Source organism: Acartia tonsa, chromosome 13, assembly GCF_053477335.1.
Source record: "Acartia tonsa isolate MP-2025a chromosome 13, ASM5347733v1, whole genome shotgun sequence".
Lineage (NCBI taxonomy): Eukaryota > Metazoa > Arthropoda > Copepoda > Calanoida > Acartiidae > Acartia > Acartia tonsa.
In genome coordinates this window covers 18,933,397-18,959,007 of record NC_137272.1, presented here as the reverse complement: position 1 = coordinate 18,959,007, position 25,611 = coordinate 18,933,397, and the positions used below count along the sequence as shown (strand labels likewise).

Below are 25,611 nucleotides of genomic sequence, written 5' to 3'. Positions count from 1 at the left end.
GTAAATACAGGAAATATTCATAAAGAAAAGAAGGACAGACTACCAACATAATTATAGAGTAGCTTCACTACTTGAAAAAGATAAAAATTGTATGTAATCCAATAGTACACAAAAACTAAAATGACGTTGATTGTCAACGTTAAGAAAAAAAGTATATTTGCATTTATACGTAAACTAATTAAAAAGGATAGCCTTCACTTCCGCATAATATTAGGTCCGGAAAGTGCTTGATTTTTGCTAAAAGACACAATAGCTAACATACAGGAAGGGTTTTATAAAATTTGACAAAAAAGTCAAGGGGAAAGAATACGTTGACTGATGTAATAATATGCGATTCTAGTGATTAGGTTATGTAAGACATGTTCGGAATAGAATGCATACCAATTAATGCAAAATTTCCTTTACCTTTTCTTAACCAATCAAATTCACTAATGTTAAACCAACGAATAAGAAAACGTTATTATAAAACTTTGGGGATTAGTTTAATAAACAGCCCAATGTCCCCCCTCTCTCTCTGATTTCTAACAGTTTAAAGCGAAAATTTGTTTATCACAAATAATTTTCCCTGACAGAAATGAATGAAAAAAATGCTAGGAATGTTGGAGTAGAAAAAAATGTACACAACAGACAAATTTAAATACTTGCGGCTTTTTCGCCGGATAGCTGTACGATCGGGAGCAAGCTTTTCAATCTTATTACTTTTTAGATTCTTATCTGTAATAGAGGGTTATTCCATGAGATTTTGTCACAAAGTCAATGTTTTTGAGAACATGTAGGTCTATCTCATTCTCTATTTCTCATTTTTGATATATCAAGAGTTTATATTTTTCAGGGAAGCCTTCAATTTATATTGTCATATTTTTTTTAGGGTTGAGGGGTAAATGTCAACCCACAATTAGAATTGACAATCTCACCCTGTTAAAAACTTTTTAAAAGGGGGATTTTTTTCTTTGTATCATTAGATAAAATTGCGTCATTGCGTATGACTATCTTTCGTCGTGTACGTAGTCGTATAAACACGCATTCTTTTACTCATAGTGTAGTTTACAATTTTAGGCGTGACACGACACTTTTACGGGAGCGCAGCTTATATACAATTGAAATGTCAGTTAGTTTGTGTTTATGTAATGCATAAAAAAGCGCAGTTTCTCTATGAATTATCTTTATGTCTGTTGACGTAACTTCTCGCTTTTATAGGAGCACAACTACTCAAAAATATATTGTAGGTACTTCCGTATAAAATAAACAATAGTCCAAAAATCAAAACTAATGTCGTTCTATCGACAAGCATTTGGTCAAGGATGACATATAATCGACATAACATTATCATAACTACAAAATTTGACTGGAGTATTTCACCATCTTGTTAATAATCACTAAACCTCTTACCATAATCCTTATATAAAAGTAACAGGATATCTTTGTATCCTTATCAAAGGATCTTGCTAAAAGTAGGACCGATATGGCGAATCTTGTCATAGCTCCTGGAAATGTTTTTAACTATTTTGAAGAAGGGTACATTTACTCTCCCAAGCAATCTCGCCCCTAGAAAAAAATGAACAAACCATTTTTTTTATCTTCCTTTAAAAATTTTCTTTTTAAAAGATAGTTTTAAAGCATCAAAAAAAAAGGAAAACGCTTAAACCACCTAAAATCAAAATACCCTAAAACCAAATAAAACTTTGTCATTTTAAAAAGCGATATGTTCAATTATCTTTTTTTTATTGACATAATTAGACAAAAATATTGTCGATTTAGAGATCTTAAAGGAAGTACAGTCAAAAGTTACAAATAAGGAAAATGTGCAATAATTTCTATTTCTGACGCAATCATAGAATGTATTTTACAAAACATTTTGCCAAAAAACGATGCAATAACCAAAGGACATTCAAGTTTTTTTTGGCGGGGAGGGGGGGGGGAGGATTTAGGTTTAGATATGGGGGGAGGTGTTATATGGGTGTGTGAAGTTAAGACCCTCTATTTTAGGAGAGGGTATAAAAATGGCCAAAAAAATCCTAAGACCTTAGATTTGGAAATAAAATTGCCAAAACCCATCTCTATATTTTTTTGAAGATTCCCTAAAATATAGAACTTAATTGGTTCAGTGGTTGCGGAGATCTTAATGGAAAAACTTCACTACTTTATATAATAGAATATAAATATTTCAGGTGAAAGAAAATTATTGAAGCAAGAAGCAGTAGAAATAACATAAGAAAAAGGTAAATAATTTTTATCCTTTTATATAAAGAAGAAATTTTTTTGTCTGTATCTTAAAATTTCGATAACTACAAAACCAATTTAGTTTTCCATTTTAAAGAAGCTTCTTTTATGCCCCAGGATGGTTTTAGGCTATTTTCCTCATTCGAATACAGGGCACTTAGATGCTAGGAGCGCAGCCGCAAGTAAATCATAATTCAGTGGCGTTACCTGGGTTTTTGTGATCCTTGAGGGGGTGAAAAGGGAAGGTAAGCGTTCCCAATTTCAAAATCAAGAGGTGTGTTGACACCCCCTTCACACACCTTTGCATCATAATCCATATTTTGCCCCTAAGCCCCCATTTAACAATAACTTTGGTACCTACATACATAAGAAGGTTGATAATAGTTATTTCTCGTATCGTATTATAAACGGCTTTCCGCGGATATAGAATGTACAATTATGAGATTAAAACTATTTTTTTTTTAGCCCCGTGGTGCCGAAGGCACCGGCTAAAAAAACTAGTTTTAATCTTATGATTGTACATTTCTATATTCGTAGAAAACTGGATATAATACGATGCTAGACATAGTTTTTTCGTATTCATGAGAACCGGTTCCTATCCACTGCACCGGATTCAAATGAATACGAGAAAAGATTTTAATTAAGAGGATCCAATTGTCTGAATTCATTTCCAATTTACTGTAGTGTAGTTTATTGTTCTTTTACATATTTTTGTTCAAGTTATATTTAGAACTCACATTCTTCTTGTACTCAATTATTTTATAACTTTTCAATAAAGAAGATTCTCTATAATTAATCAGTCTGCCTGTTAACATTTGTTTTTTTCCAATTAGTATATCAATTTGGTTTGTCTGTAATGATCTGGTATACAGCAAATTTAATGAGTATTGAAAGATTTTAAAGATAAATATACTTAGATATATTCTTAGATAGAAATAGTTATTTTTTTCAGCTTTGAAGTAACTAATGTTGTCATCCTTTCTTAACTTTCAAATCCAATATTAAATTCTATTGATTTTCAGTTCCAATTTTTATATAGATTTTTTTCTTTTATCGCGATTTATCAATACATAACATGGATATTTAGAGTCAAATGGGACAAAGTAAGCTATAAAAAAGATGTTAATTGGTTAGCAAAATTCGGCAATTTATCTTTAATAGCATTCAAGATACATTTCCCTAAAGAAGATTTTTGTCCTCTAAGGCATTACAGATAGGCTAGAGGGCAAAGAGATCTAAAGAATAGATGCTCATTGATGAACAAAAACCGGGTATAGCCTCTTAAGGGTCGTTTCGTCGTATTTTTACAATATCTTTTCCCCTATTTCTAGCCCCTACGGGGTTTTCTAAACGTGCGGGGCAATCAACTAACCTAACTTAAATAACCTATCAAAAGCTAATGTGGAAATTCGACGAAACGCCCCTTAAGAGGCGTTGCCACGAAAAGGACTACACCCCAAAAACTGTCATAAAAAAATAAAGTTGTCTTTCTTAGTGATAGCCGAGCATTTTCATAATTTGCACTCGTCGTCCATCTTCAGCAGCTTCTGAAAATACGAAACATTTCTGTCGACCAAAAATGACCTTAAATGTCAAAGGTGGGACATCTCGAACTTTCGAAATATTATATCAATCGGAATATTATATCAATTATAATCTGGGGATTAATTATATTAATATTAATGAACACCTGTTTTCTCACGGTTAATGTAAGCGTCAGGCGCGTGACCGATCAACGGAAAATTTTAAGATTTCTATAATATTCTAGAATTGTTTTATAATAAATTTTCCCCTTAAAAAAATTCTATGTTTTTTATGTCGACAGTTAGAATAAATATGCTATTCTGATATAGCGTCCATTATTTTTGCATTTGACAACCTTTTGATTGCACGACATTTGTCCGCAATTACTAAATATGTTGAACCTGTTTTCGGTTCAATTCATTCCCCCTGCTCTAACTATTCATGTCAATTGTCGGACATAGCAGCAGTAGAAACATAAACTATAGTAGTAAGGTTACATCAATGTAAGTTACTGATTAAAAATCTAAAATCAAGAGAGAGGGCTGTTTTTACACTAGTCCACAAAGTTTTATAATAATGTGTTCTAATATGTTGGCTTAACAAGTTCGGAGACTTCGGAATTTTTATTTATTATAAGATGAGAGTTCCGGCATTTCAACCACTATTTTTAATCTGCAGAAAGGGTAATTTTGTGTATCATCATAGGGGATATACACCAATTTATCGGCTATTGTCTTATCCCTTTTGATCCCTGCTAAAGTCTCCCCCCTTTGAATAAAATCCTGTTTTTTCTTGATTACAACTGATCGGATCATTTGGAAATAACAAATAATTTGTGTAATTGGGATTTGCTATGCTACAATGTTAGACGCGTGGCTGTAATGTTAAGATTATGTGGATATGCCTTGAACTGTAAACAGGTGTTTGTTTTAATGTAAGTGTCATTCGAGAGTTGGTTCTCTGTTACAGAGGATGGACGAGATCCACGGATCTAAGGGATGTAACAATGGCCGATAAATTGTGTACATCCTCAATGATGATGCACAAAAATAATCAACCAATCAAAGTTCACTAAAGTCACCACAGATGTTAAGCCAAATAAAAAAAAATTGGAGCCTAGTGTAATAAACAGCCCTTTGTCCCCCCTCTCTTAGATGAAAATCACAGTTAGAAAAAAGGACAAACAATTATAAAGTAGATGTTCAGTGGCCATAATATATAAATATAAAATCACGAAACCTCTATATATGAATGAATAATTGTATAATATGTATACAGGATTCTAATTATTATAGGGAATAATTACATAAAAATTCAGCGGTTTCCGTTACTTACCGACATACATTTCGAATAATAGACTAACTTCTCAGGGATCTAAAGGGATAATACAATGCTGATAAATTGATATACATCCCCAATGATGATACATAAAATAAACCTATCTGTAGATTAAAATTATTGGTTGGAACGTTTGAAGACTCAACTTAATTTACCAACCAATCAAAATCCATTAAAGTCTCCAAAGTTGTTAAGTCAACGAATATGAAAACGGTATTATAGGACTATAGGGACTCGCTCTCTGGTAGCTTCTGGAGAGTTTTCTTTTTAGTCACTGATAGAACATAAAATGCTCTTATTGTAATTAATAAAACAAGGATGACAACATCCATAAAAGCGAAGCACTGAAACAGTAGGAAAAACGGACATTAACACTTGTATAGTGTCTGAACTGAATAATCAGAATATAAATGTATAAAAGTCGAAGCAAAATTGTAAGTAAATTTGTTGAAAAACTGCTTGATACAGAATAATGTTTATGGACATACATTTTTAAGACTTGATTATAGAGTTGCTTTGCTTATTATATTGTACTTTGTTGTCGCAGGAATCAGTATACCAAAAATCAGATCAATCGGATAATTAGATAACATAAAAATTTGTTGTTAAAAATGTTTAAAATGGACGTATGGACATTCTGGTAATGATTATAGAGTTGCTACGTTTTCTAAATCGTACCTAACTACTACTGGAATCACCATGCAAAGTTTGAAATCGATAGGACAATTCTAACATGCTTAAATTAAAGAAAAAGCTATCCGTTACGGACGGACGATCCTGATTATAGAAAAGCTTCGCTTTTAAAAATAATATTAACATGTATAGTTTGAACATAATAGGAAAATTCTAATATTGCTAAATTAAAATTGCTAATTTTACAAACATCCGTAAGGACAGATCATAAATGTAGAGAAGCTTTGCTTTTAACAAGGATGACAACATCCATAAAAGCGAATCCTTAAAATCCGAAGGAAAATTGCATAAAGTTGGAATACAGTAAAAGGTTTCATTCCTTATTTATAGGATTTGATTATAGTGTTGCCTCGCTTATAATCAGTTGCAACACTTTCGAAATTGGACCTAACTGTTTTAGGAATCATCAAGCAAAGTTTGAAATTGTTAGGATAGTTCTATCATGTCTATTTTAATATTTATATCATACATAAAAATTGTCAAAAAAGTTAAAAGTCGGCTTTAAATGGACGTACAGACTTTCTGGTAAAAGTTATAGAGTTGCTACGCTTTTAAATTCGTTCCTAACTATTATAGGAACTTTTAAAACCGTATGCAATAAGATATAAGAAGGATATTTCTAGAAGAACTAAGTAGGCGGTGTATAGCAAGCAACCAAATAATTTCGTCATGTGGTGAAATATGCTCGCTACCAAATCCGTGGACACGCACGCACAAGCTACACACGCACGCGCCTAATGAATGAAAAGATGATTAAATTAGGAAGGGGGTGGTGACTTTATTTTAAAATGAAGGTTTTGACATTGGGGGGAGGGGGCTATTAATAGGGGGTTTGTCAAATAATGGGTTGGGGGGATGATTATAGATATCATGGAAATTGGTATTTTCTTGTCACGCGTCTTGCATAGATGCATTTCTCAATTTATTTCTGGATTCAATAAAAGTACCCAAAGTTTTTTAGCCTATGAAAGACAGAATGTTTATATATAAAACTTTTTTTACCAACATATTTTACAGTCCAATATTTTACTCCCTGGAAAAATATGTACATTTTGAAATAGTAGAAAAGGGGGAGGGGATGTGTCAACTTTAGTGGTTTATTCAATTGGCTCATTAAAAATTTTACAGAATTTGTTTTTACGTGAGTTTATTTTTGTTTAACGAGTACTTAGTTATTTATAATAGATTCATAGAAAGCTGTATCTATTAGTACGTTCATTTATTATTCGTTTTTTTATATTAAAATGATAATAAATAATATTATAAAAGAATATATATATATGTTATAAACCATTTCTGTTTATTTCTCTATTACTCATAAGGGTAACATCCCCCCCTTGCCCTTTTCAAACGTCACTAATCCCCCCTCCCCACATACACCTTTAAAGTCCGCCCCCCCCCCTTCTCTTCCCCGTTACTCTGAGAGCGAAGAGCGAAAGATTTTAAAAGTGTCGCTTCTTAAATTTGGACCGCAGTTTTCAAACTATACCGGCGTGAAAACAACACTCAAACAACCGGCCTAAGCCTTTTTTTACGCGGACAATTTGAGAATTTTTTAATTTCATCCCTTTTGTGATTTTTAAAGAAAGGGATTGAAAGAAAAACATTTGTTGGTAAAAGTGACAATAAAAGAATAATTTGCCCGGGTGCCCGAATTAGTTAGTGCATGACCGCGCTTACCCTATCTAGCACCCTGATGGCGTACGTCGGGCAGATCGGTCAGTGGCGGCCGGTCACGGGCATACCCGCTTGTCTCACATGCGACCCGAATCTTATTTTCTTTACCCGTAAAAGTAAGTATTTTATTGAATTATCCTACAATTTTAAAACATGACAAAAATTAATAGTTTCAGACCAAAGCTTTTTAAGCAGATTTTTCGGACTTTACATTTAATTTTGTTAACAAATTACAGCTCTGAAAAGAGTAGATCATATTTTTTTGGCTTTTAAGTACAAATCAATTAACAAACCTATTTTCAATAAATAAATGATACATAATTCTTATTTTGTAAAAAAAAATTTAATTGATAAATTGGCGTCTTTTTATCATGGTAAATTACATTTTCCATAAAATAATTAATGAATTTATTTTTTGACATCATTGGCGTATATTTTATCTCCTGCGAAGATACTCTGTATTTTATTTTGATTCTACATCCCTAAAGTTTAATACAATTTTTATTTGAAATAGGTAATTGTTTTTCAAATATTTGTCAAGAATTTCTTGAATTTTTCATATTATTTCAAAAGGCTTTTTAGAATTTTCTCAAATTGCTTATTAATATATGTCATTATTAGGGTCATGTGAAGGAATGTTATTTTAGGTTAGGTTAAGTTAGGTTAGGTGATTGTCCCGCAGTGTTAGGCAATTTGCCCCGCAGGGTTAGAGCCCCCCGCAGAGGCTAGAAATGGGAGAAGAGCTAGCTGTGAAAATATGACGAAACCCGAAACTTGGTTTCCTTGACATGACCCCATTATTATGCTATACTTATGAACATTATTCGACTGTCTATTTACACATTCCTGTATTTTTTTTTTATTTGGGTGCGGGGTATTCTTGTTATATTTTGAAATGTTGTTAGAATTGTTGTATGTATTTCAAAATTAGCAGGATAATTCCTGTAACAGTTAGGTACAACTCTTTGGTTATAATCAGAAAGTTAGTATGTCCATGTTTAACATAATAATTTATTTAATTTTTGATGCAGTTTATTGAATTACATGATTAAATTCGACATATTTACTTAAAGCAAAGCATCTTTATATTTAATTTTTAAAATGTAGGTATGAACGTACATAATATAGTATAATCATTTGTACTACATATGTTCATTGTACATATATATTGTAGTTTATGAAATATCCATCAAGACTTCTGAAAAATGTTGATTTTTAAATACTTTTTACTTTATATTTGTCAATGTTCATTTGTCTAACCATATAATTTGTTGAGCTTCGCTTTGATGAATGAAGTCATCATTGTTTTTAAAAAAAGCAATGCTGAAAATTTATTCTTTTTTCGCCGTTTGAATACACTTTTTAGTCTTAGCTCCATCTTAGCTAGGGAGAAAGGGACATTGGGTTGTTTATTACACAAGTTTTATAATATCGTTTTCTTATTCGTTGGCTTAACAATTTGGGTACTTTTATTGGTTTTTGATGGGTTGGTTTATTAAGAAGAGTGTCCAAACGTGTCAACCACTAATTGTAATCTACAAAAGGGGTAATTATGTGCATTATCATTGGGGATGTATATCAATTTTTCAACCATTGTCTTATCCCTTTAGATCCCTGCTCTTGGCGCACTTAGTTGGTGGTCAGTAATTTGAGTAACATTTACACCAAAACGTAAACAGTGGGAGCAAAATTGAAATTTTACCAAATTATTAATTTTTAGTGGCGGCACTGGCTGATTTTTGAGGTTAAAATTTAAATTTTACTGTCTATAATTGTCTCACTTTTTGGCTGTAAAAACGTCCCCTATAAACTCAACTCTCTTTTTTTCATTTATTCAATTTTATTCAAAATTAAATTACTACCCCAATGGTAAAAAAATAAGGATGGCAACATCCATAAGTAGCGAAGCTGAAGCGCAAAAAAATTATAAAAAGAATGATAATAGTAGAAAATATATAAATTATATGAACGACAGACTGACTGACGGATACAGTTATTTAACCTAAGGTTCTTATGTTCATATCTTAAACAAAGTGAATTATAGAGTAGCTTCACTATTAAAATTCTATAAATTTAAATACTTAAAAACCCGCAATTTTTAAAATTTTACTTTAAATATTATTTAGCCAAGCGTTTTTAGCCGATTTGTCTGCTTGTCGCCGTTAATTAGTTTTTTTTATTATTGCTATATAAACAATTTAAAACCACCTATCTACCATTTAGAATTACACGAATTAGCCACTTTAGTTGTGTTAGGTTTTAAAAATATATATTAAACTACGTCTCCAAAGTTCAATCCTTAATTATTGACCCAATGCCAATGTGTCATATATGTTTTTCTTACTAATCCACCATTAAAGATGCATTATTTTCTTTGTAGAAAATCATATGATAATCATAAACAATACATTTTGTCACATCAAATACTTTTGACTAAAGGGGTTATTATACTAGTTCTTAAAACAATAATTAAATATCTCTAAAATCAAATTTAAGAACCAGTCTCAACTGCAAAATTTCTAAGAAGAAAATTAGCTTTGGTTTGAAGCCTAGTTAAGAAAGGAAACGTAAAAATACTTTAATGTGTATGTATGTTAGCCAATGTCACAAATTAACTTGAAAAACCTACTCTAACCTTTCTAAAAATGCTTCTTTTTCTAAAATGAGTTCTTGATACAAAAAAAATGGTTCTTAAGGTGGTTATGGGTTAGGGATCTTAAGGGATAAGACAATGGACGATAAATTGATGTACACACCAAATTTTGATAAACAAAATTAACTTTTTGTAAGTTAAAATTGTTGATGAAAAGGTTTAGACACTTTTTACCATCCTACAAGAGGTAATGAAATGTCCCTCTAGTTTAAAAGCCAACAAATAATGGAATATATTTTAAAAACTTTGGGTACAAGTTAAACTTACAGTCAAATATATCAAATAGAGGACATAAGAACAAGACAATCTACACAGCATTTGAAAGGCTTGTTAATTTTCGCTAATTATGGACTGAAACATACTTGTTACCAAGAAGTCAAAACTTATCTTAATTTTCTGACTTAACAAATTTCTTTGCAAACGTGGCTTAAAAATAGCAACATTTAATAGCGCAAATGGAAATAATTCTTTAGTGAACATTTTTTATTTCAATGAAGATATGCCAGTCAATAAAGACCATTATTTCGGCAAAGTGTATTGTTTTTTCTTTTGATTTTTTGTATACAATCTTGCTATAGTTGTATTTCTATAAGGAATAAAATACAACTACAAAGATTGATAAAAAATGCCTTACCTATAGAAAGGTTTTTGAGGAAATAATATAACTACTTATTGAATATATTTATCGTATGGATTGAAAAATATATCTATTAAAAATGGAAAAAAAACTTATTAGTTCATTGCAGATCAGAATTGGTTTTTTATCCCGCGGAAATAAATCGGATTCGAAGCCGTATTTATATATATATATGTTATAAATTATTATAAAATGACTGGTTTTAACGTAGCCTAACTTAGTACTATTTAGTGTTATATTAAGATTAAATCTAGCTATGTAGCAACGAATAAATTATTAAATATTGCTTTCTAGCTCTCATAAATTTAATAGGTATAGGTTAATTGGAGATAAAATAATCTCTCTTTCAAAGGGTCATCAAAATATCCAAAGACGAAATAAAATCTACTAAGAAAAATTATTTTGATTTCTCAACCGTTTTTTCTATCCATTAACGTAAAACAAAAAGTAGTAAATTATTTTCATTGCATCTCTAAAAGTGAGATAGTTTTTATTTAGATAATGTTTAAATATCTATAAATGATAGCTCTTATCGGTTATTCGGACATGTTAAAATTGTCCTATCAATTTCAAATAATGATTATTGAAACAAATAGGTTCATCTTAAAAAGCATTGTAAGAAGTTCTAAAAGTCTGTGTGGCTATTTCAACATGTTAATTTATTTAAAAAAATTGCATATATTATTTAAGTGATTTTGTTGATGCGCTTTTTTCGGACTTAAATATCCTTTTTAATTAAATTTTAATCTAAAAATAAATTTTGTATAAAAAATAAGATAAAAGTACATTACATATAAAAGAAATAAGTTAATTTAAAACCAACAATATTAGATAATTTTAATTTAATTTATTTACTCATGTATGATATATTAATAATATGATCTTACTAGTATTTCTATTATAAGATTTATAAATAAAATCATATATATAATATTTGGATTTAATATATTTATATTCTATTATAATTTTTTACTCTTTAATCTTTCTATTTTTAAAGAAACTGACCTAATTAATACTTCTTTAGTAAAAGCTTTGTAATAAACAATCTTGAAAATATCTTGAATGGTTTAGTTATTTGAACTTAAGGCAGAATTTTATAAAGCAAAAGTTGGAAGTTACGTGTTAAAAAACAGTAGGACATACCCTAGGAATAGATTAGCTGCGCTACACAACACAGGGATTTAAAGGGATAAGACAATGGCCGACAAATTTATGTACATTTTGATACACGAAATTACCCTTCCTGTAGATTAAGATTAGTGGCTGAAACGTTTGAACACTCAAATTAATGAAACAATCAATCAAAATTGTTCACAAAGTTGTAAAGCTAACGAATAAGAAAACATTCTTGTAACACTTTGGGAACTAGTGTAATAAACAGCCCATTGTCCCATCTCTCTGTGCGATACTACAGACAACTGTGAAATGAGACATGATTATTGAAAATAATCTTATCTTAAATTTGACAGATTTTGTAGTATAGTAACTATTAATATAATATAGTATTACAGATTTACTTCGGTAGAATATTTTTATGACTAATACCCATGACTAGTTGATTAAAATCAGCAACTTAGTTGTTAGGTAGAATTTAACCTCGTGAAGATAGGGCCCAAAAGGGCTAGTGCCCCTACAGGTGTAGAATAAAAAGGGAGGGAGGGTTTCAGTGGTTAAAAAAAGATTTGAGTTAAAGCACTTATCAAGTCATTACCATGCATATTGAAGACTTCTAGACTAAGATAGTACATTTAAAGAGTTGTTTTTTAAATGATAGTTAGGTCTATAAGCAAGGATCTAAAATTATAACTTTTTTTTATTTCCAAAAAAATGATTGAAATGCCACTTTTATTGAAAATCATATATACGGGGATTATCATAATAATATCAAATTAAAGGTCATAATAATGAATATAAAGTTTTAGCAAGGACAAACATGTCCGAAATAATAAAGAAAGAGGGGACAATGGGCTTTTTATTACACTAGTCCCCAAAGTTTTATAATGACGTTTTCTTAGTTGTTGGCTTAATAACTTTGGGTACTTTAGGTAGTCATTTTTGATTAGTTGTTACATTAATTTGAGAGTTCGAACGTTTCAACCACTAACTTTAATCTACAGAAGGGGTAATTTTGTGTATCATCATTGGGTATGTAAATCAATATATCGGCAATTGTCTTATCCCTTTGATCCTTGGCTAATAACCCACTGAAAAATACCAGTAAATTATAATCATATAAAAAAATTGAAAAATTAATTGTTCTTCAATTGTATCACATACTAAAATTAACTTATAATAGAGTAAACATAGAGAAATCAACTTGATATATCAGCTTTGGCTTCTTTTAATAAATACTATTCATATAAAGACATGAAAAATCAATCCCCCTCCCCTTTATAGGACCATAGTAATGTCCCTTATAGTATTCACAAACTTGAAAAACTTTATAAAAACTGATTGGTCTATAACGCTATGGTCTAAACATTCTTACATTTTTATTTTGGAATTTCCGATGGCTTAATAATGCTTATATTGTTCCCTATGGTTGGTTACCACCCTGAAAGCACAGTATACTTCCTGCCTTTGCTAGCCTGTTAACGTTCTGTCACACAGCTAACAAAGTAGAGACTCTAAATCGGTGACTCATAAGAAATACAAAAATGTGCCTAAAACGGAACTTGACAAATTAACAGAGATTCAAAGAAAATAAACCCCTCCCATCAAAAAAAAAATTTTATTTTTTATTTTTACCTATATTTAATTTGTTAGATCTTATTAAGACTGGACCAATCCAACGTAAGCAGGTTTTTAGCTGTTTTGCGTGGGGCTAGATCTATCCCCGCACAACACCGCCCTCAGGCGTTTTTCAGTCCTTGGATACTTGTATTATATTGTGTTAATCCTATAGTATTCATTGTTTATATAAAAAATAGTTTATTAATAAATTCTTAATGCAATGTAATTACCATTTATGAATGTTGAATATTAAATGTATATGTTGTTTTGTCCCAATAAATATTTGAATTTGATTTGAATTTGATACATAAGCATAATATATATTCGCTATAGAATTCCATAAGAATAGTACAGTGATATTTTTACCCTTTTCTCGAAATATTGAAACTCTAGTTTATTTCATTTCTATTACAAATAAACAAAAATAGCAATAGTCAAATTCAAAACAATGATAATTATGTCCACGAGTAGCGAAAAAATATCAAAAAACAAAATTTTAAATTAAATAAGAACAGCAAAACAATCTTATGATATCTCAAGAAAATGTAATATTAGATGATCTGACTTACATTTAAAGTACAATTAATGAGTAACTGCAATTTTAATAATGATAACATAATGATAACATAATAAGTAAAACGTTAAAAAAACACTTTCTTTACAAAAAGGAAACTTTTAGGATTATTTTTACAACTTTTAAATCGCATTTAAAGACCTCAAATCAAATCTATATTTATAATTTTATTTAATTAAATCAAGCATATTTTTCTTTTATCAACTATTTGGCTAATATTTATAAGTAGATTATTGATATTATTTTTCTTTTATCTAAAAAGGTTTTCTTAAGCTTATATTACGCATGTTTAAAGTCTTCTTTTATAAATAAAAACATGTATAGTAAAATGTTCTCATGTATATTTCGAAAACGGTAATGCCCTTAGCTTTTCAAAAAGACTCCTTTTTTCTACATTATTATTTGTATTAAGTTAGGTATATAAAACAAGATAGAAAGATAGATAGATATTTTTGAGGCATGGAGTAATTTTGCAGTTAGATACCCTTTTCTCTTACTATCTCTTTTTTCTCACTCTCCCTTTCCTTTCTATCTCCCTCTCTATCTCTTTCTCAAAGATAAACTAACCAAAGTTTTGAAAATTAAAAAATTAACACAAGATTTGAGGAAACTATGAACTTTTTGGAAGCTTAATTCACCTTCGACCTTTTCGCACTTTATAAATATAACAGTGTATTGTGTCTTATTTGTTAAATACTATTTTACAATAAGGTGCTTAAAATAAAACATTAAGCCAAATTTATAAATTTCGGGGCCAAAATAAGTTTATTCGACATGCAATTTCGCCATTCATGTATTTTATAAACTTTTGGTAACAATTCTTGGGCAGGCCATTTAAATTTTTAGCTGAAAACTTGAAATGTTTTATAAAAATGTTGTGGCTTTGTAAGTTTTTGTAGCGTATTGATGAATATTATTACCAATACTATGTAATTGCTAACAGGGGTATATATGTCCTTAAAAAAAGACTCGCCACCGTAGCCGCAGCGTATAAATTTGTCTATCAGGGAATTAATTGGTTCGAATCATGTCCTTATCTGTGGTATAACTAAGGATGTTAAAATGTTACTTCGTGCTTTATGTCAAATGTTGGAATGCCTTGGCTCGAAAATGATTTGTGGTTAATATGACAATCCCAAAAAGTTACAAGTTACTTATTATTGTAAAACATTTAGAATATATGTCACCCGCTTGACATACTGAACTGGTTCGTAGCTGACAAGAGTCCATATTCGCCCCTGAATTATTTTATGCTAGATCTGGGCATGCAATCAAAACTTGGCGCGGTTTTTAAACACAAACTGGTCAAGTTTTAAAAACTCATCGTTGGCTTTTTTTCTGAAATGTGACCTATCCCTACCTCACATTTATACAATTAAGAGGGAAATAACATCTGAAGAAAAACTAATGTTCGTTTTCTTTTCAAACATGTTAAACACAAGACTGCATTTGTACCCAGGGATCAATTTTATAAAAAAAAAATATTTCTTTTTTGTTTCAGAGTGGAAAGGAGATTCTTGGCTGACATCATTTGCAGTTTGTTTCATCTTCTTTATTCTCATTCAGTCGACAGCTGCCGCCGTACCAATGTATGCCAGGTATGTACTTGTCAACATGTGTGTGTGAGTGCTAAGTTACGTGTCGTGGAATATTGAGTGACGTCATACATTTGATAGATAGACCGACACTAATAAATAGAGAAGAAAGAGAGACAGATTGATAAAAACTGTATAGATAGATAGATTTTCAAGTAGATAGTTGAATCATGGAAAGAAAACGAAATAGCGGGTTTCGTCGTATTTTCACAGTAACTTTTCTCCTATTAATATCCCCTGCGGGGCAATCATTAACATTTACTTAACCTAACCTAACCCAAAATAAGCTATCAAAGTTACTGTGAAAATACGACGAAAACCGCTACTTTGTTTTCTTTCCATGATCCAAAAAGAGTAATATGACAATGGGCGATAAATAAATCTTTCGTTAGTTAAATCCAAAACTTAAGTTTTAGTATACTTTAACATTTTATTTTAGAAGGCAGACACGAGGTCCCAAACCCAAATGGATAAACCCATGCGGAATTAACCAAAAATATATCAAATCTCATCCCCTACAGGTTAGTGCAACAGCCGCAAAATTTTACGCAAAATTCCGTGTTGATTTTAAGTCAGTCTTACTCTTGACTACTTTTACCTCATGTATATATGTATGTATATGCAACACTGACATGATCGACATAAAGAAAATTTTCAACTTTGAAGAGGTTAATAACAAGAAATATGTAAGGACATATAAACAAAGGTCATGCAGTTGAAGAGTTCGTTGTCCGATATTTGATCTACATATTATATGTCTTTTTAAATAAGACGGCCTTTTTTCAAATGCATATTAGGTTGTCCATTAACTTTCGCAAATATAGCATATCATAAAATGTATCATATTATTACAATAGTCCGAACAATTTTCCCCTAAATTAAAAATATCCTATTATTTAAAGAAGTAAACTTTTTTTGTCTGTAGCGAAGGGTCTCAAAAAAAGAAGTTATCATTCAAAATTAGTTAGACCTCTTGTATGAAAGGGTTTTTAAGTAATTTTAATCAAAATTAATCTTATTTGTTGGTATTGGTAAGGAATATTAGTTATCAATACTATATTCATGGCTTATCATTAGACCATTGTAAGAATAATTTTCATACTCCAAAAACGATTTTCGGTCTGTTTCTTACTGAAAGTTTTTAAATCTTTAATCAAAACTTTTGGTTCAAATCTTAATCTTAGTGTTTCATGTATGCTTGTACAGAACTATGTGTATATTATATTGAATTGGGCAATATTTAGTAATGGCACTCATATAGTCATAAAAATTTTATATTAGAGTGATTATTAAATAAATGTCCCAGCTCTTGTATGTTCCTCCCTGTTCCAAATAGTTGAAAACAGGTTATTAACTTAACTCAATCTTGTACATCAGGCACTGGTATTTCCTTGTTGCTATCTGGTTTTGTGTGCTCATTTGTCACATAATTTCTTAGTAACATACTCCAAGGGGTTCATCACTCCTCCCCTTTTATAAACAAGGTATTTCATTAGAAAGGGTTTGTGACCCCTATTCACATTTTCCTCTACATGGGCGGAGCTAATTGTGGTAACACACTTCTCTTTATTTCCTCTCCCCTCTTCTGTTCACTTATAGGTGGAGTCAGCGAATTATTATATAATAGTTTATATATACTTAATGATTTATCTCAAACATAAAGGGTGACTTTCACTACCCTCCCAAGAGAAATAGCCACGAGAAAAAGCGCCCCCCCCGCAACAAAAAAAAAATTTTCTTTTTTCTTTTTAAAACTAAAATTGAAAGTAAAGGGCCAATTGCCCCTAACGTGTCCCTAGATGCTTCTAATATGCGGAATTTAATGCACGCCGCCGCTCATAATATATATCAAGAATTAAAAATACTGCAAAAATCGTCTGTAATCTAACACTATTCTGATAAGGAAGTTGCTTTGCATCCGACTGATAACCGTTTGCATATATAGACATTTCTTCAAAAATTAACATGCTGGATTACGTATTTTTGTTAATTTTATTGTCCAGTTCATTGACTTTTTTTTTTTAAATTGTGTATTTCCATAATTAAAGTGACATTGAAACCCTTTTCTAGTATGGCTTCGAAACCGATTTATATTAGTCGGATTAGAACTGTTTCGGAGGCATATTGAAAAATTATGTATCGTATCGTATCATAGGCAATTTTTCACGAATAATAAAAATTGATAATTTAATTGATTCTTAGCTTATTTGCAAAAGTCTTTGGCCCATCGGAGCCAACTAAACTGGAATTAATCATGAAATTTTTCATTTCACTTCTGCAAAAAAACTATCTATAATACGATGTGATCTTTTCTCATGAATATTAATTCTCTTTTTTTTATTGAAATCTATTCATGCTCTGTATTTAAACATTATTAAACACAAATAATAAGAAAATTACTTTTAATTTGGCGGCAGATTTTATTTTTATATTATTTTATAGATTTTTTTCTAATTTAATTTATTTTTAGAGCCATCACACAAGAATCCCGTTGTCAGATAGAGAATTGATACAGAACATTATATTGGCGGCAAAAAATGCTTTCATTCACAGCGATGCCTTTAAGGACAGATATGTAAGTACCCTTTTTACGTATGTTTTTGGATCATGGAAAGAAAACGAAGTAGCGGGTTTCATCGCATTTTTAGAGTAGCTTTTGATATGTTATTTTAGTTTAGGTTAAGTTAGGTATGACAAATGTTAATGATTGCCCGGCTGGGTTAGAAAATAGGTCCCGCAGGTTTAGAGCTACCCCGAAGGAGCTAGAAATAGGAGAAAAGCTACTGTGAAAATACGTCGACCCACTACTTCGTTTTCATTCCATGAGCCCAATGTCTTCAAGGATAGCTTTTTGAGCAAATTTTCAAAATCAAATATATTAATTTATGATAAAATTTCTCATGAAATTTTTGTGTAAAAACTGTAGGTAGTTGTTTTTGATGATTTGCCTAACATTGTAGAATCATCAATTTTGAGATAAATTTGTTGTACTTGCTTTCTTGCAAGTAATGTTAGCAAAGATACTCTACATTATTTCCAATTAATAATTGGTCGAAAAGTTTGGACCCTGCTAGCTTCAAACCAACTAGACATTATTTGGTAAAAGTTCTCAAAGTTTTTAAGCTAACGAAGACCACACTATAAAACTTTGGGTACTAGTATAATTTACAGTTTAATTTCCCTTTCCTCCCTGTTAGAAAATCCACAGAAATTACTTATAGCCTATGTAATAATTAATTTAGAACATATTTTGTTGTTTATTTTCAATATTGCTTTGCTACTTTTGGAAAATATTACACTTGTTAATTAACGATGCAACTTAGGATTTAATTGTTTCTAAGTTTCATTTAAATGACCTTTTTTAGCATTAATTACTAATTTATATATGTATAATAATTAAAATAAAATTGCGTTTTTTCATATTTTTTAAAGTTTGGAAACATTTAAAGCTATGAAAAAATTGAAAAAATAATGTCTTATCTTCTCTGTTGATAACAATAACAGCATGCTATATTACTGTTAATGCACATTTTCTTTCCTTTTAAACAAGTGAAAATTGTTTTTTTAAAGCTGCCTTAATTTAATGCCCGAAAATGCCTTATTTAAAAGCATTATTAAAACATCTAAACAATTTAAAATATACACTTTAAAATCTTAATTTAGCTATAAACTAAAATTTCAATTATGGTTTACAGCCACGCGTCTTTAACCTAATTGTAGGGACGGCCAACTGTAAAAAAATCATTTTTTTGTCCTATTTTCAAAAGAAGGTGTATCAACTATTTTTTTTATAGCTAGCCGGTTCTTTTAGTAAGTAGTAGATGTAAAATTTTTCATAGAATTCAGATATGCAATCGGTTTTTTTTGTAGACCTCTTATTTTTTAAGTAATTTAAGTTTAAAAAAAAAAAATTAAGTCGATTTTAAGGTACTAAAATGCAACAAAAAAAAGAAAGAAAATGGTCATTATGAACAAAAATAGTAAGATCTTTAATTTGACACCTTACTTTTTCAATTCTGTCAGGTAATTATTGAAAAAATCGATTTTTTTAAACCCACGAGAATAAAAACTTTGAACTTAATTTTATTATTTCACAAATAAAAAAATATGGGTTCATATATACCATTAGAATCAGAAAAATATTACGAATCCATTGTAAGCAAAATTGAAAAAAAAAGTTTACAATATAGTATATAAACTACAATAAAAGGAATTATATGAAAATATCATATTATGTTGTACAGGCAACGTCTTAATTCTTCAATTGAGTATAAAAATGGGAAGGGGGTAAAGAGGGGGTAAAGAGGGGGTAAAAAAGGGAAGACAATAGTGTTGTCTGAACAAAAAAAATAATTGGCCATTTCTGTAATTTTTTAATTTTTTAATTTTTTTCAATTTTGCTTACAATGGATTCGTAATATTTTTCTGATTCTAATGGTATATATGAACCCATGTTTTTTATGTCTGTTTGAGAAAATATTTAGGTCTAAAGTTTTTATTATACCGAGGTTAAAAAAATAGATTTTTTCAATAATTACTCAACAGAATTTTAAAAGTAAGGTGTCAAATTAAAGATCTTACTATTTTTGTTCTTACTGACCATTTTCTTCTTTTATTTTGTTGCGTTTTAGTACCTTAAAACCGACTTAATTATTTTTTTTAAAAACTTAAATTACTTAAAAAATAAGAGGTCTACAAAAAAACCGATTGCATATTTGAATTCTATGAAAAATTTTACATCTACTACTTACTAAAAGAACCGGCTAGCTATAAAAAAAAAAGTTGATACAACTTCTTTCAAGTAAATAACTCAATTCTAAACTACACTAGACATTGTTTTGGGTTATAAACTAATACTAATTTTATGTTTAAAAGTAAAGAGAAATTGTTTCGGGTCTCATATGTACTTTCAATCTACCCTATTAAAGTTTTTTTTCAATAAAAAGTGTTTTTGTTTAAGGAAAAAGAAATGAAATTAGATAGTATTTAAATTTGTCAAGGGGTTCATTTTTATAATTGTATGCTATACATCTATACATACAATGGTATTTTTTCGATATCACCAAAAAGAATCAGTAGCTCTGTCAATATATACTAGCGGATACTCCCCTAGAGACCTCTAGGGGCCCTTGATTTTAAAAAGAAAATGTTTAGAAAATTTTTGGGGGGTTATTTTTTTCTAGAAGTGATTTATCTTGGGAGGGTGGTGGTACCCTCCCAAGATAGCCATAAACTTTTCCAGGACCTCTGCAAAGCTACACTGTAAAGTGGCACCATATCGGTTCAACGGCTAGCGAGATCCTTCTTTACAAACTGACAAACACAGAGACAGAAAACATCCTGTTTCTTCATTATAAGGATTTTGTGTTTTTTTGTAGCAATGTATTAACATATAATAACCAATATTTACAAAACACATGTATCACAAAAACCATCCCAATTATCAATTTTGATAATCATTCAAAATTGAATTTAGGTTTTTATATGGACCACGTATTCAGAGGGGAGAAAAGCTTCTCTAAAAGTCAATTAAAACACCTTTAACACTAACAATCTGTGTTAGATTTAAATTCTATGAAAAATATCAAAACATGACTATTTCATTGATCCTAAAAAGTGATTTTCTAATACTGAATAACTTAAAAATTCCAAATTTAAAACTTTTTCCTGCAAGTTCTGATAATTGGACTAATATTTCGTGGAATTATTTCATAGGTTTTTGGGGCATTTTACATACAATTTAATTTGAGTCTTTTTTAAACCCACCTAGTTATTTTAGAAGTATATTTTCAAAATTGGTTGAGAATTAATTGTCTATTGAGGCCCATGCTGCAATTAATTATGTTTTAGGTGTTGTGAGGGTGGGTAGGGTAGTGGCCTATTTCAAATAACATAAAAGTTGCTGATTTCAGCTTTAATCACGCAATCCTATCCTATATATATTAACCAGATCTCTCCTTACATGGACGGTGCGCGGCGTGCAATTAAATCAGTTTTGCCGCGTTACAAGTTTTAATTATATGTTTTGCGGATTTTTAAAATTCATGCACATTTTTGAAATATAAAAAGTCCAGAAAATTTTTAAGTTTTGAGCCGGTTTTAGATCAATGTAAAAGTTGAAAGCCAGAATATATATTTTTATCTAGTAGATATAGATTTCTAGAAGTAATACACAATGATTGTGACGCATTTATCTGGCTAATTGGCACTAATCTATCGAAATAATGTTCCTTATATAACATAAACATTTTAAAAAACTTCCTAGTCTAGCAGGGAGGGTAGGAATGATGTAATTAAATTGACATTTTTTCTACCTATAAATGGTAGCAAACAAAAGACAAAAATTGAAAATATTTCCGATTTAGCCATTCTATGTGCCTTCATGGTATTTATGAATGGAATCTAACACATATATGTGACCTTTTACCAACTTAGAATTGGCTCATGAATGAACAAGGGTAATTATATTCATAAATAGCGCAGCAATAATATAATAACAACATAAAGTTTTGCTATCACAGTTCTAAAATGATAATTTTTTAGGACAACATATTTTTTCTAAGTCATGTTTTTTTTATGAAAATCTTACAAAATTTTTATTAGCTATGCTTCTTATAAAGATTACTTCCTGCTTTCTTATAGATAGATAGATAGATAGATAGGTAGAAACCAAGTTTTTACAAGAATTTCCCCATGCTATTTAGCAGGGTTTCAGGGATAGGACAATGGATGATTAATTAGTCTTCCTTTAATTAAAGCATGTGGTATTCTGTCTAAACTAGCATAATAATTACAGGAATGATTAATTTGACTGCCATTGCCCTCCCCCTCCCTGGCTATTTAGTCATTCATAATTTCTCATGAAGTGATGACCTATTCGCCCCACGCCCCCCCAACAAAAAAAAACCATGCACTCTATGCCTAATTATTCACTTAAGCCTTTTTAATGTTTCTATATAAAGGAAGGTAAATTGATTTTTATAATTCAGTTCTGCATGTTATCATGTCAATTTATGTTTATTATGCACAAAAAAAAGCACCAAAGCATAAAGATAAACAGAGTGAGAAGAGATAATGGACTGTTTATTACACTAGTCACCAAAATTTTACAATAACCTTTTCTTATTCGTTGACTTGACAACTTTGGGGACTTTTATCGAATTCTGATTGGTTGGCTCATTAAGTTGAGTGTATGAACGTTTCAATCACTAATTTTAATCTACAGAAGGGATATTTTTTTGTATAATCATTAGGGATGTGCAGTGCATCAATTTATCGGCCATTGCCTTATTCCTTTAGATCCCTAGGGAGTTGCTGTTCAAAATATATGCAGTTCTGATAATTCATAAATATGCGGAAGTTAATGTAAACTGGTTTAATTAGCCTACTTTAATACAAAACCTTGCAAATGGATGACTATTTGAATCTAACCGCCTAAGACATTTATTATATGTTAATTTGTGGCTTATTTTGGTTATAGAATGAATCATAAGACCTTTTAACAAATTCAACAAATATCATTGGAGAAAAAAACTGTTTTTGATGAGTAATTAAAGATGAGATAAATTCCAAAGAAAAAAAATTGGCACCTCAAAAAAAAGAATTTTTAATCCAAGTTTTCTGTCATTATAAACATGATCGTCATTCAGACAAAATGTATTTTATACAATATTTTATTCTCTTACACCTTTATACAAATACTGTAATTTACTTATTTTACTAAAATTTTGACTTTGATGAAAATCAATGATTATCTCATATATAACTAATCTTTTAGTATTAATTTTTGTAAATAATTTGTAATTTACAAATCTTACTGACAGAAAAATAAGAATAAAAAGGTTTAAGTATTAGCTTAGCTGCTAAAATTAAACGTAAAAATGTTAAAAACGTCAACGATTACTATAACTTTTTTTATTGTTTTAATTTATTTTTATTCCCTATAGTATTTTACGAGTTTTCTCTTTAAAGATTATATAAGATGAAAAGTGTTTCTTCAAATAATCCCAAAAAAACAATAGTAAATTAGTTTAAAATAATGAACCTTTTATTGAATGCTAATGATTAACGGCTAATTATTTTTTTTAAATTCATAAAGAAAGGTCTTAATTATTATGACATGATATTGTTAAACATATCATAACCTAATTGTTTAAAGAATTTTTTTGTTAGAATTTAAAAACATAAAAAAATGTAATATGTCTCTATCTGTAATATCAAAGTATCTATTTTAATTTCGAATTCCGGGATAAAAAATTTAAGAAACTTCTCCAATAAAAGGGGGTGTTCAGATAGGAAAAAACACAAATAACTTATATCTTAAATCGATTAGCTTTTGGAAGAAAATAGATTGGAAAATATATTAGAACCCTTTTTTCTGCTTTATTCCCCCTTTTACCCCTGTAGGATGAAAGCATCTATTTTAGGGAACTCGTTGCTGAGTGCAAAATTGAAAATTACAGTTCTTTTTTCAAACCTCCCCTACCATTTTCACATTACGAGCCTTTTTTGGCTAATTTTCATACATTTTACTACTCGTTTGAAAAAGCCCCCCCTACCATTATTATTTTAGATAAAAAAAGCATTAGTAAAAAGGACCCTTATTTTACTTTTTACTTTTGTTTCCTTTCATTAGTAATAAAGGTCGGGTTGGAGGTTGTTTTCCAGCCATTTACATGGGAAATTGAGGATTTTTTTGCACTCAATTTGTCTAGAGGCCCATTTGAGAGCGAAAATAGCATATTAAACCTTCTCGCAAAATCGAAAATATTTCATTTTAGCTAAATATTTGTCTTTAAACTAAAATACTTTTATGATTGTCTCTTTGTCCATCTGTCCAATTAGTACTTAAAACCGTAATTTAATCCTGAAAATCTGAGAGGTTTTAGGCTGTTTGTATTTTTGGTAAGATGTTAAAAACGTCAATTTTGGAGAAATACCCCGTAATTTACTTGTCATATAAAACAAGAATATTTCTTTATTTTTAACTTTTTTTGGATGATTTTTATTACTTCATTACAGAAATAGGGACAATTATATCCATAAGTAGCAAAACAATCAGGGAGGGGACGTTGGACTGTTAATTACAGTTTTATAATAACGTTTTCTTATTCTTTGGATTAACAACTTTGGGGACTTTAATTGAATTTAGATTGGTTTGTTCATTAAGTTGAGTGTCGAAACATTTCAACCACTAATTGTATTCTCAGAAGGAATAATTTTTATGTAACATCATTGGGGATGCCATTGTCTTATCCCTTTAGATCCCTGCAAAACAATAGTAAATGAAAATAGAATAGGTAAAAATTCAATGTTTAATTATTATATCTTGGTTGTTTAAATAGTTAGAAGCCTTAAAATTAAGGAAACCACTGCATAGCAACAAATAGTTAAAATTAAGGAAACCACTGCATAGCAACAAATAGAAAGGAACAACTTTCCTGGGGGGGAGGGGAGGATTTTGAAGTTTTGACATCACGTTTAGATATGACACTAAGTCCAAGTGATTGTTTTAGACAGACCGCCCCCTGTTCAGCTTTATTGATTGGTTAACGAGCCACTTAGACTCCACCCACTTTGTAAAAATAATTGCCCCGCCTATATGTTGTATGTTATAAAAACTGTACATTATTTCTACTATCTATTTAAAATAATATAGATATATCTTCCAGGGAGGGAGAGGACAATGAGCTGTTGATTATACCAGACCCAAAAGTTTTAAATTAATGTTTTCTAATTTTATTGGAGACTTTTATTGAATTTTGATTGGTTGGTTCATTAGGTTGAGTGTCTAAATGTTTCAACCACTGATTTAAATATACAAAAGTGTAACTTTGTGTATGGACATTAATTTATCAGCCATTGCCTTATCCCTTTAGATCTATCTTTACACATGTCTTTGACCTAAAACGCCTTTTCGCCACCCGAAAAATAATTTTAAGATAGCAAATTTAATAGTAACTTTCAA

General features: G+C 30.0%; 1 protein-coding gene across 2 annotated transcripts in view; it reads left to right on the top strand.

Annotated features, from left to right (window-relative positions):
* The window catches only part of LOC145304583 (uncharacterized), a 64,161-nt gene that overhangs the window by 25,262 nt on the left and 13,288 nt on the right, over window positions 1–25,611 (top strand). Inside the window, exons 2-5 of one of the 2 annotated variants that reach the window (XM_080146500.1) lie at window positions 2,169–2,219; window positions 15,551–15,647; window positions 16,084–16,165; window positions 18,115–18,219. In XM_080146500.1, the coding sequence (XP_080002626.1) occupies window positions 15,637–15,647; window positions 16,084–16,165; window positions 18,115–18,219 (198 nt within the window). In that variant the 5' untranslated portion in view covers window positions 2,169–2,219; window positions 15,551–15,636. Of the gene's footprint in view, window positions 1–2,168; window positions 2,220–7,241; window positions 7,569–15,550; window positions 15,648–16,083; window positions 16,166–18,114; window positions 18,220–25,611 lie in introns of those variants that run through there. The other variant, XM_080146499.1, reaches the window with a different exon arrangement.